The sequence below is a fragment of the Alosa sapidissima genome, chromosome 15 (assembly GCF_018492685.1).
Source record: "Alosa sapidissima isolate fAloSap1 chromosome 15, fAloSap1.pri, whole genome shotgun sequence".
Lineage (NCBI taxonomy): Eukaryota > Metazoa > Chordata > Actinopteri > Clupeiformes > Clupeidae > Alosa > Alosa sapidissima.
The window spans coordinates 24,268,651-24,282,181 of record NC_055971.1 but is presented as its reverse complement, the minus strand read 5'-3'; the positions used below and the strand labels follow the sequence as shown (position 1 = coordinate 24,282,181).

The following is a 13,531-nucleotide window of genomic DNA, read 5'->3' as shown; positions in this document are numbered from 1 at the left end:
CGCTGTGACACAGCAGAAAGCTCATGAACGCAAGGACACAGATACAGTACACTGTGAGTATCAGACAGCTGAGAGTATGTTTCACCTGTTGTTTTTTAAATATATACTTTTCTTATAGCATATTTATTCAAAATGTGTTGGAATGAACACAAGCAGTTTTACTGAAAACTTTAGTGAAGTTTTAACAACAATATCTGTCATTATGATGTTCAAATTGTATCTTGTTTGTTGGTAGGCTTTTTGTTGCAAATGTTTCTGGTAGGTTGGCTGTTACATGATTTGATGCATATCTGAAGTATTGCCTTAATTAGCAGGTCTGTTGTTTTGATGGAAATATATTTCAAATACCTGTCATTATTTCCTTTAAAAATGATGATCATTCTGTGATCAGGCTTTCTTCAACATCACAATTGTATCATATTACAGCATTCCCCAGTGTGGTCCAGGGCTGCCCTCAGTGAAGTTTGGTTAATGTGATGTGTTGAAGTGGTGTAGTTTTAAAATTAAACTTTAGTTTGGGGATGAAAATAAATGAAGGATGGGTTTCGAACCAAAAAAATATTTTGTTGCCCTTCTGTGTCCAATTGCTGATGTGCTGCTAAGTCTAGCAATAGCATACAGTTATCCATAATCACGTTTTAATATTCACAGACTGTATGTGGTATAATGTCTAGTGCTTACCATGATTGTAAGACTACCCATTTGCCAAGTTACTAAAACATAGCAAACACTGTGTCTGTCTCCCTGAGCCCACATGACATGAGCAGGGACTTTCCAACTACACTCAGGTAGCCTACTTCCTACAGTAGGGTAGAGTATTCAAAACACTCAAGGAAGTACAGTAAATTGGTTCTTGTAAAAAGGTTGTAAAAACACTAACCAGAAGCAAGAAAAGTAATAATCCTGCTACCTACTCAAATATAGGTTTAGTCAGATTTTTTTTTTTCTTTTTCGCATATAAATTTCCGTCAAGGATTCCAGGGACACTGTAAGACCGGGGTACACGAAACTTGGTGGGCATGTAACCCCACATGGATAGCATGGAACCATCGTTTTTCGTTTTGATCTGTAGCCCCCCCGCTGGACTGGACCCCCCGAAAGGAGGGTAGGGCAGACACAGTTTTCTGTGAATATCTCGAGAACCGTAGGGTTTAGGAGGAATTTTTTTTTTGTATGTTGATCTCAAAGGGCCATGTCAACCCATTCCATAACCACTCATTTCATGTATAGCGCCACCTAGTTAAACACAAAAAAGTAAAAATGAGTTGTTGTAATCGCAGGTATCTGTGACCTAACATAGTCAAAACTGCACACAATTGGAAGTGTAGGATCATTATGACACCCTCTGAATGCACGCCAAGTTTCGTGGAATTCCGTTCATGGGGGGCCACACAATAAATTAATTTATGTTACTATACACCAACTGGCCTGTAGGTGGCCGGAGACAGTTTTCTGTGAATATCTCGAGAACCGTAGGGCCTAGGAGTTCCACCTTTTTTTGTATGTTGGTCTTAAGGTGGCATGTCAACCTATCCCATTACCACTTATTTCATGTATAGCGCCACCTAGTTAAAAATTAAAAAGCAAAACATTAGGTGTTTTCATCACAATATCTCTGGCTGACATGGTCAAAACTGCACGAAATTGAAAGTGTAGGATCATTATGACACCCTCCGAATGCATGCCAAGTTTCGTGGACTTTCGTTCATGGGGGGCCTTAGAATAAAATAATTTATGTGTACATTTAGTGACTGTACACCAACAAGGATTCCCGGGACACTGAAAGACCGGGGTGCACAAAACTTGGTGGGCATGTAAGCCCACATGGATAGCATGGAACCATCGTTTTTTGTTTTGATCTGTAGCCCCCCCCGCTGGACTGGACCCCCCGAAAGGACGGTAGGGCAGACACAGTTTTCTGTGAATATCTTGAGAACCGTAGGGCCTAGTATGACCAATTTTTTGTGTATGTTTGCCTCCAGGCGTCATGTAAACCCATTCCATATGCACACATGTGCATAAACAGATATACACGCACACACATACATTCACAGTAATCCTACGTATGACACATACTCACACAGTAGACATATACGCATGCATGCACATGCACACACACAGGCACATAAACAGGCAAACACACAAGCACATGCACATGCACATGCACGCACACACACACACATAAACATGAACATGTACACGCACACATGCACACAATTCAAGAATTTCTCAGAATTATGAACAGGCAAGATGGGGGTGGGGTTGTATAAAATGTATTTTACATGTGAAATCTATGAACTAATCATGTTTTGGTTGCTTGTTGTCTAGCAGATACCAGTGAGAATTGAGTGTGCATAATGCAATTTAGTGAGACCGTAAGTACATAATGATGTGTAAGAAAAAAACATAAAGCTAAGATGAAGAGATTTAGGAGAAACAACTATTAAATTACTCTGTGACACGTGATATACCATGGAAACTATAACTTACATTTGCATCTAATCATTTAGCTGATGCTTTTATTAAAAGTAGCATTCAAAGCAACAACTCTGCAAGAAGGACACGTTAGAGTAAGAATAAATACTGACCGTGCATACAGAACAGGATCAATAGAAGATGATAGTGCTGAAGCTGAAGAAATAACCAAAGAAGTAACCAGAATCATGACCATCACCACACAAGTTGCATCTGTGTCAAATGCCAATGTGGGATAAAAACGATCTCCAGGGAAAAATAATGTTACACATTATGAAAATTAAACAAAACTGTTGGTTTTGCATGTCATTACCCAGTAGGATGGAAGTGATGCAAAGATGAGTGATGTAGGAGACCACAAGGAGGAGGACAGCTCTGGTGAAGTGAGATTTCACACAGGGAATGAAACCCAAGACCAAAGCTGGAAAAGGTACAAGAGCTGTGTTATCGTCAGGCCACTTTTACAAATGATTTGATCTTCTGCTGAATATTTAAATAATTTCATCCATGTCCATGGGTGGGTATGAGTATTCCATCTGACAGCATGTTTGCTCCCTTATCAGAGTGTTGCAGGGGACAGGGGACAGTGTTTCTCCAACATCAAGCGATGTTGCTCTCAACAGTGAGCACTCAATGGGATACCCAATCAACTTTGGGATTGGAGATCGGAGGTAAGATGCACCTTCAAATTACGAAAGAATCTCTTTTAGTTCTGGTTTAAGAAACAGCTACTTCTCAGGCTATTATTGTTACACTCTCTTAGGATAACATCAATAGGGAATGTCTCGGGAATTAAATATAGAACACTTTTGATAGATTATGTTAGCGATACTGGATATCAATATTTATATTTAATATAAATATGTTAACACAATAATAAATAAATATGAGTATAAATAAATATTATTTATATTATTATTATAAACTTAACAGTCAAATACAAAGACCCTTCAGAGCATTAGTATATACATATTTATATATAAAATATATATATATAGACATGACTGTATTCATAAAGCATTATGATGTTATAAGCTTGAATTGTCACAAAGCATTAAGCTTATTTGACCTTTAATGGTAATGATGACATGTTTCTTATAAAGCTTCGTTGCAGATTCTATAAATTCACCTTATACACCATTTTTATCTGTAATAGTGCTTTAGGGCATTTTATAAATCATTATATGAACATCAGATTAGCACTGGGGGCTTATACCTCTTAACTGTTTATTATGAACAATAAAAGGACTATGGAGGAAGACATACACAAGGCACATCTATCATTATGAAATCCTGCATGGATACAGGTAGGCATAAATATGATTTGGTGAACTCACAGAATCTGCTATAAAGCTTTATAACAAAGATGTCATCATTGCCATCACCAAAAGGTCAGAAGCTTTATAATGCTTTGTGACGCTTCAAGCTGTAAAGGCTTATAGACCCTTTCAACAATAAAAACAAAAACCGCTTGAACGTTCTATTTGGGCCCCAATCTACTTCCTCTGCATTAAGATAACATATGGAATGTTCAAAAGGAAGTCTTGTGGGGCCAACTATGATGCTGATAATGGAACTCTCTTGAAAGGGTCCATATGTTGACAGTATACATCATAATGCTTTGTGAACACATAGCCACGGGTATGTAGGCTATTTCAGCAATATGCCCCGAGTGGAAGCGGAGTGCCTAAAACCCCCCTTAGCTGTTCTATAATCATTGTCACCTATGGACTTGAGTGACTTAGGGCTTTATTTTGGGTCACCAGCGCATGTCGTAATACTCGTTATTCACCCGCGCAAAATTGAATTCGGTATTTTGCACGTTTATTTTTTAAGCATTGCGCCCAGGGGTGTGGCAATTAACAACCTAGGGAGGGGCCTAGCGCGTTGTCTAAAAATCGCTATCATACACCACCTAAACCTGGTCAGAAGTCAATGGCGAGTTGTTCATATGCTATTTTAAGAGCGCATGTCACCAGTCATATTGGCAGGTGCACGCACCATCCTTCTATCATTCATGAACGCACACCAGCGCATGTCCATGCAAAGCATTACAAATTGCACGATTACAATGGGAAACATAATTAGAACAAAGATATTACGAAATACTGTACATCTCATAATGAGTAGTTATTCACCATCATTTGCAAATTGGTAATGACGGTTAAAAGTGATTAGGGGAGAGGCGACACGTATGGAGCACAGCTGAAGACGCACTGTCACGAGATATAAGCACCTCCTCTGCAGGATAAATGTTGTTTTATTCAGTCATTTGAGCAATATTAGGGTAAGTGTTGCTTTTTCCAGCCTATGTTTTCGGTGGTAACCCATTGTCAGTCAGTGAAAGTAACTGCATATAACTGTCTTGTCGTTGACTGACTCCTTGGTGAAGTTAGTTTCACTTTGCCAATGAGTTCAAATAGACGAGTGCAAATGCGTGGAGGCTATGCTAGATTTTAGTAAAGCATGGTTTAAGAATTACTATTCTATACGGTCTCGCAAGCAGCCTCCTTCAAATGCGCCTTTGAATGCCAAAATACCAATGCATTTATTTGACATATCGCGCGTTGCGCCGTTAAAGGGAATGGCAGATGTCATTCTCATTGGTTTAAAATGATGTTACGCCCCAAACACACCCATATGACTGATTAAAAGACCTAGGAACACCTTGTTACGCCATGCGCTCCACTTTTGATAGCGAAACCCCTCCCAATGTGAACTGGACATCCTACTAAATTTGAAAAGACTTTTGACGAGTGACGATGCACTTTAGAATGTCATGATAGGGCCCTTATTGTTTTTTCTAAAATGGTTACTTAAACTGTATATCTGGCAAGATTCCATAAAATAAACGCACAGCAATATAGAAATGTAACGAATTATTCATAGATAGGCTAATTATTCTTCCACCAAGAAATATATTTTCTCTATCGGAATGGTTGCCAAGCAACGTTGAGATGCAGCAATTTAGCTTTACAATGCTTTGTGAATCTTCGAGCTAAAGGCATATATGGTAACAGTAATGTCACAATCCTTTGTGAACACAGTCAGGAGTATGTATAAATGGTAAGATATACTAATTAAATAATATGAGGCATTATAAATGGTTTATAACCCTTTATGATTGTCTTTATAATGTTTTATGAATATTGGGCCCATAGAAAGTGTTATTTGTATATAATAGCTATATAATGTTTATACATTGTCTTATATTTCCTAAATGTGTTTTCGGTCTTGTGTATTCATGTTTTTTTACAGACAGCAAGACAGACCACATTCACCTACATTCACTGTCATGTCATTGAAAAGTGACAGGTCAAAGGGTTTCCCAGTCAACTTCTCCGCTGATGACATGTAAATCATCTACATATTCTACACATTTCACCTGTTCTGCTAATATCACTTTTCTCTATTATTTGGTTAATTCATAGAATCTGCTATAAAGGTTTATAACAATATTATCATTGCTATCACCAAGAGGTCAAAAGCTTTACAATACTTTGTGAATCTTCAAGCAAAAGGCATATATGGTAACAGTAATGTCATAATCCTTTGTGAACACAGAGATGAGTATGTATAAATGGTTAAATATACTAATTAAGTACAACCCCAAAACAGAAAAAGTTGGGACGTTGTGTAAAATGTGAATAAAAACAGAATGTACTAATCTGCAAATCTCTTAAACTCATATTTAGTTACAAAAGGGGCACAAACAACATATCAAATGTTGAAAATTACAAATCTGACTATTTCATGGAAAATATGTTAATTTTAAATTTGATACCAGCAACATGTTTCAAAAAAAGTTGGGACGGGGGTAACAAAATGCTGAAAAAGTTGTGTAATGATAAAGAAAACAAAAGGTGTCAGTGCCCTGTGGCACTGACACCCATCATCATGAAGTGCTTCGAGCGGCTTGTCATGTCACATATCAAAGCCATTCTCCTCCCCACCCTGGACCCCTTCCAGTTTGCATACCGAGCCAAGCGGTCTACAGAGGATGCAATCTGCTCTGCCCTCCACCCAGCCCTCACCCACCTGGAAAAAAGAGACTCATATGTGAGATTGCTGTTTATAGACTTCAGTTCTGCATTCAACACCATAATACCACAACAACTCATCTGCAAACTTGACAAACTGGGACTCAGTACCTACCTCTGCAACTGGCTACTGGACTTCCTCTGTCAGAGGCCCCAAGTAGTACGTGTTGGCAACAATACCTCAAGCAGCATCACACTGAGCACAGGGGCCCCCCAAGGCTGCGTGCTCAGTCCGCTGCTCTTCACCCTGCTGACGCATGACTGCACTGCAACCTACAGCAACAATCACATAGTGAAATTTGCTGACGACACAACTCTGGTGGGTCTCATCACTAAGGGCGACGAGACTCAATACAAGTTGGAGGTCGACCATCTGACCACGTGGTGCAGGGACAACAACCTGCAAGACCAAAGAGATTGTTGTTGACTTCCGGAGAGGTCACACCCAACACCTGCCACTGACCATCGACGGTGCTGTGGTGGAGAGAGCGAGCAGCACCAAATTCCTGGGGGTGCACATCAGTGAAGACCTCTCCTGGACCACCAACACTGCATCACTGGCGAAGAGAGCTCAGCGCCGCCTGTAATTCCTGCGGAAACTCAGGCGAGCAAGTGCTCCACCAGCCATCATGACCACATTCTACCGAGGCACCATTGAGAGCATCCTCTCCAGCTGTATCGCTGTGTGGGGCGGAAGCTGCACTGAATACAACAGGAAAGCCTTGCAGCGCATAGTGAACACAGCTGGAAGGATTATTGGTGCTTCACTCCCCTCCCTGAAGGACATTTACACCACCCACCTCACCCGCAAGGCGACCAAGATTGTGAGTGATGCAAGTCACCCCACTCACAATCTGTTTGATCTACTGCCCTCTGGGAAGAGGTACAGAAGCCTGTGCTCCCGCACTACCAGACTCACCAACAGCTTCATACACCAAGCTGTAAGGATGCTGAACTCTCTCCCTCCTCTCCCCCCTCCACCCTCAGCTACATAACATCCTGGACATTGGACCCAAAATGGCCGCCTGCACTACTCCACTTGCACACTTGCACACTTGCACACTTGTACACTTTACAACTTGGTGTTGTTATCCTGAAAACACAACACTTCTGCTGCTCTTACATAACTTGCACCACTAAGCCACTTTCTTTCTTACTTAGGTCAAACAGAACTACCCAAGCCTTTTATTGGCCTGACTTTGCACTAGTATTTTATTGACTGTCTATGCACAATTTCAACCAAATTTTGCTGCTCTTATTTTTTCATTATTATATGTGCCCTCTTATTTACTTATTTACTTACTTTTTTGTTTACTTGAATGTTATGTTTGTCCGTGGACCTAAATTGGCAAAATATGTCTTGTCTTCACCGTGGGATAGTGAGAAACGTAATTTCGATCTCTTTGTATGTCTGGAACATGTGAAGAAATTGACAATAAAGCTGACTTTGACTTTGACTTTGAAAATATTTCACAACTAATTAGAGTAACTGGCAACACAATATGAAAAAGAGCCTCCCAGAGAGGCAAGGTGTTTTAAAAGAAAAGATGTAGGAGTATTCATCACTCTGTGTAAACCTGTGTGCACAAATGATGAAACAATGTAATTTTAATGCTTCTTAACATGAAATTGTGAAATATTTGGGGAGTGCATCATCTACAGGACATAATATCATTAAAACATTCAGAGAATCCAGAGAAATATTTGCAAACAAGGGAAAGAGCTCAAAAACAAATTGGATGGCCGTGGTCTTTTGGACCCCAGATGGCACTGCATCAACACCAGACCTGTTTCCAGACCTGTCATTGTATGGGCTCAGGAAAACCTCGGATAACCATTGTCTATGTGTTTGATACTCAGTTCAAAAACTCCAGCCAAAATTAACAGGTACAATTGTATTGAGACATGATACAGGCAATATCACCATCTCATTTGGGCCTGAGCTTGTTTAAAATGGACTGATAAGGAAAAAGGTAACATGGAAAAAGGTCCTGTGGTTAGTCCAATCAAAGTTTGCCATTCTTTTTGGAAATCATAGAGTCATCTGGGCTAAGGAGTATAGGGCCTATGCAAGTATCCAACCTATCCAACTTGTGTTAGTGTTCAGTTCGAAACCCAACATCTATGACGGTGTGGAGGAGCATTACTGCCTACAGCATGGGCATCTTGCACATTTGGCAAAGCACAATTAATTCTGAATAATGTATACAGGATTTGAGCAACATATACTGCCATCCAGGCGATGTCTTTTCCAGGGAAGACCTTGAATATTTCAGGAAAACAATGGCAAGATGAATTCTGCATATATTTAAATAATAGTTCTCTATAGAGGAAGAGTCCAGGTGCTAAGATGGCCTATCTGCAGTCCAGATTTGTCAAATTATGTGCATAATGGAATGAAAAACATGACTAAGAATATCCCATAATGTTGAGCAACTGAAATCTTATATCAGGGAGTAAACGGACAACATTTCATTCTCAAAACTCTAGCAAATGATCTCTTCAGTTCCTAAACATTTACAGAATTTTGTTAAATGAAGAGGTGAAGCAGCACAGTGGTAAACATGCTCCAGTCCCAACTTTTTTTGAAACATGTTGCTGGCATCAAATTAAAGTTAATAAGTATATATATAATATATATTTTCCATGAAATAGTCCAAATTTTCATTTTCAACATTTGATATGTGGTCTATGTCTTTTTTGCTGCTAAATATGGGTTTATGAGACTTGTATTTGATCACATTCTGTTTTTATTTGCATTTTACACAACGTCCCAACTTTTTCCTGTTTTGGGGTTGTAATTACTGTATGAGGCATTATAAATGGTTTGTAACCCTTTATGAATGCATTTATCATGTTTTATGAATATTGGGCTCATATAAAGTGTTACCAATTTATATACCAATGGCTATATAATGTTTATACATTGTCTTATACTTCCTAAATGTGTTTTCGGTCTTGTGAATTCATGTTTTTTTTTACAGACAGCAAGATAGACCACATTCACCTTCATTCACTGTCACGTCATTGAAAAGTGACAGGTCAAAGGGTTTCCCAGTCAACTTCTCAGCTGATGACATGTAAATCATCTACATACTTTACATATTTCACCTGTTCTGCTAATATCACTTTTCTCTATTATTTGGTTAATTCATAGAATCTGCTATAAAGCTTTATAACAATATTATAATTTCTATCACTAAGAGATCATAAGCTTTACAATGTTTTGTGACACTTCAAGCTTCATATGGTAACAGTAACATCATATGTTTTGTGAACACAGTCATGGGTATGTATAAATGGTTAAATATACTAATTAAATAATATGAGGCATTATAAATGGTTTATAACCCTTTATGATTGTCTTTATAATGTTTTATGAATATTGGGCCCATAGAAAGTGTTATTTGTATATAATAGCTATCGTTCGTTTGGACCAATGGTTCTGTGATTTTTGCTAATGTGAACGCAGTCTACCGAACCCAGGTGCATACCCGGGTCCGGAACAGGGTTCACAATAAAACTGGGGAAACCAGGAAACCAGGAAATAAACCAGGAAATAAACTGCCTTTTTGCAACGTTGCCAAGCGATATTGTTAAAAAGAAGCTAGTGTTTATGACATAAACGGACCCAGGTCCGCAAACAAAATTGTAATGTGATCATAGACCAACTGGGTCAGGGCTAGAGGGGAGTAATGACACTCGGGTACGGTCCAGTTAAACGGACCCAGTATGAATGCGCCCTTATTTTCTGATAATTACCGGCGGACAATACATTATCCTGCTTATTATATGGCTACTTGCCAATACGAGAGAAGAAACTTCACATGATGGGTCTTTTAAAATGATTTTGTTACAGTTTTGTGGCTTCTGCTGGCAAAACAAAAAGTTCACCACACACAAGAACTTGACAATTTCGGGTGTTGCGAGGCAACTTTTTACTTGCTGACTTTCACGTTCAATGACAGTCCATTGCAATTAGCGAACTGATTACTTGTGGAATAAATCAAAAGGACAAAACCTGTTGCCATTAACAGTGGTCATTATATATTTTGCAGTGGTAATTATATAGATTTAACAGACATGCGAACGTTGGGAAGGCCCATTCATGTGAATGGAACTTTCTGCAGGACTCAGCCGTGTAATAAGAATGGTTTATAACCCATTATGAACGTAGGCCTATTTATATTTTATTAGGTTCACAGAAAGTGTTACCAATATGTATATAATGGTTATATATGGTTTTCATAAACTTCCTAAATGTGTTTTTGTTCTTGTTTATTCATGGGGTTTTTTACAGACAGCAACATAGACCACATTCACCTTCATTCACTGTCACATCATTGAAAAGTGACAGGTCAAAGGGTTTCCCAGTCAACTTCTCCGCTGATGACATGTAAATCATCTACATACTCTACATATTTCCCCTGCTCTGCTGTCATTTTTCTCTATGTCTCTTAACCAATGTCTTTATTATTATGTCAGAGAATATTAGCATGTATATGTTGTGTGTTACTATTCTAGCATATACCTAGAAAATGACTACTCATTTAACTGTAGCAAAAAGGTCATTTCATCCCAGCAGAGTTTGATAACAATGAATAACTTAATTTTCATTACATCTTGTACAATACTTTAGTTTACAGGAGAAGAATGAGGCAACAGGTTGTTTCATCAAAGGTGTCCCTGACATCCAACACCAGTAAGATGTAGCTCTTAGACTGTTGTGTACTCTATTTCTGCCCTATCCTAATTCATTTTTTCAAATGTTTATAAGATTGATGAACATTACATTTAAGATGATACAAAATGGTGCCTCTCAGTCCCCACAAAGTGCGTCAAGGCTGCTCATAAATAGCAATGTCATAGGGGGGCGCTGTGGCACAACTGGCTACAGTGCCTTTCCCACATTTGGGTCTTAGTTCCCATGGGGACCTGTATTCGAGTCCGACCCTGGTCATGTCCAGATCCCATCCCTTCTCTCTCTCCCACTATCTTCCTGTCTCTCTCTTCACTGTCCGGTCACAATAAAGCCAAAAAGCCCAAACAATATGTATAAATAACAGTTTCATATTAGTCTTTGCAGATGAGAAAAGTGCCTCATTAAATGTTTTTCTGACTTTTACAGAAGTGAAGTCACAGATAAAATGGCATCATTTCAGAAATTTCACAAAGACTGTATGTCGAGGAAGTTTAAAACCCTATCTGAAGGACCATCACCACATACAACCCCAATTCCCCTTAATGAGATCTACACAGAACTGTACATTACCGAGGTGGAAAGTGAAGAAGTCAATAAACAACATGAAATCAGACAGATAGAGAAAGCCTCAAGAACAGCAGCAATAGAAGACACACCAATCAGCTGTAACGACATCTTTAAACCCTTACCTGGACAACACAAAACTATTAAAACAGTGTTGACTGTGGGAGTGGCTGGCATTGGAAAAACAGTCTCTGTGCATAAGTTCATTTTAGACTGGGCTGAAGGAAAAACTAATGAGGATGTCCAATTCATATTTCCTCTTCCTTTCCGAGAGCTGAACCTGTTGAAAGAGAAGAAACTCAGTCTGTTGGATCTTATTGAGCACTTTTTCTCAGAAATGAAAAGCCTTCCACCAGTCTTCACCAGTTCAAAGTACAGAGTCATGTTCATCTTTGATGGCCTGGATGAGTGTCGAATTCCTCTGGATTTCCAGTCCAACCCAAAGTGTTCTGATGTGACAGAGCCAGTCTCAGTGGATGTGCTGCTGACAAACCTCATCAAGGGGAATCTCCTTTCCTCTGCTCTCCTCTGGATCACCACCAGACCAGCAGCAGCCAATCAGATCCCTCCTGTATCCACTAACCTAGTGACAGAGATTCGAGGATTCAGTGACCCTCAAAGGGAGGAGTATGTCATGAAGAAAATCAGTGATGAAGATCTGGCCAAAAGAACCATCACATACCTGAGGTCATCCAGGAGCCTCTACATCATGTGTCACATACCAGTATTCTGCTGGATCACAGCTACTGTTCTAGAGAGAATGTTGAGTGGAACAGAGAATGTTGAAATCCCCAGAACTCTGACTCAAGTGTATGTTCACTTTTTAATCTTTCAGATTGGTATCAAAAATGTGAAGTACTCAGAGAAACAAAAGGGAAAAGACACAGATGAAGAGATGATTTTCAAACTGGGGAAACTGGCCTTCCAACAGTTGGAGAAGGTCAATCTGATCTTCTATGAGGAAGACCTGAGAGAGTGTGGCATTGATGTCACAGAAGCATTAGTGTACTCAGGAGTGTGTACTCAGATCTTTAGAGAGGAGTCTGGGCTGTACCAGGGGAAGGTGTTCAGTTTTGTGCATCTGAGCATTCAGGAGTTTCTTGCAGCTTTGTATGTGTTCCTTTGCTTCAGCAACAGAGAGAAAACAGAGAAAAACATCCCTGACCAACAGCAAACCTCTCAACTTTCTGCTCTGTTCAGAACTGCAACAATTTATGACCTGCACAAGGCTGCAGTGGATCTGGCCTTACAGAGTAAGAACGGACACTTAGACCTTTTCCTACGCTTCCTTCTGGGCCTCTCACTGGAGTCCAATCAGAAACTCCTGCAAAAGCTGTTGAAGAACAGAGTTGTCTCCATGGAGAAGGAGAAGACTGTTGAGTATTTAAAGAGTAATATTCTGGAGGAGAACACAGTGGAGAAAAACTTCAATCTCTTCCACTGTCTAAATGAACTGGGTGACACCTCTATGGTGGAGGAAATCCAGAGATGCCTGATATCAGGTAAACGTCCTTGGCCTGGTAAGCAACCCCAGGCATTTCACGAGTGTGCTACTCTTTTGTACCTGCTGCTGACTACAGCCGAAGGCCAATATGAGTTTAATCACAACGAGATCATCGAAACAGATGGTTGTGTCGAGAAGTTGCTACCAGTTATCAAAGTATCCAGAAAAGCTCGGTGAGCATATCTAAATTTCCTATGTGGTACTGCTATATTGTTGCTATACTGCCTATACTATATACTGCTATAA

The 13,531-nt window shown here is 39.5% G+C and overlaps 1 protein-coding gene across 1 annotated transcript in view; it reads left to right on the top strand.

The window, feature by feature from the left end:
• LOC121683467 overlaps positions 1-13,531 on the top strand; it is a 50,153-nt gene that overhangs the window by 28,284 nt on the left and 8,338 nt on the right. Inside the window, exon 14 of the mRNA XM_042063100.1 lies at positions 11,644-13,458. Coding sequence (XP_041919034.1) covers positions 11,644-13,458 — 1,815 coding nt within the window. The remainder of the gene's footprint in view (positions 1-11,643; positions 13,459-13,531) is intronic.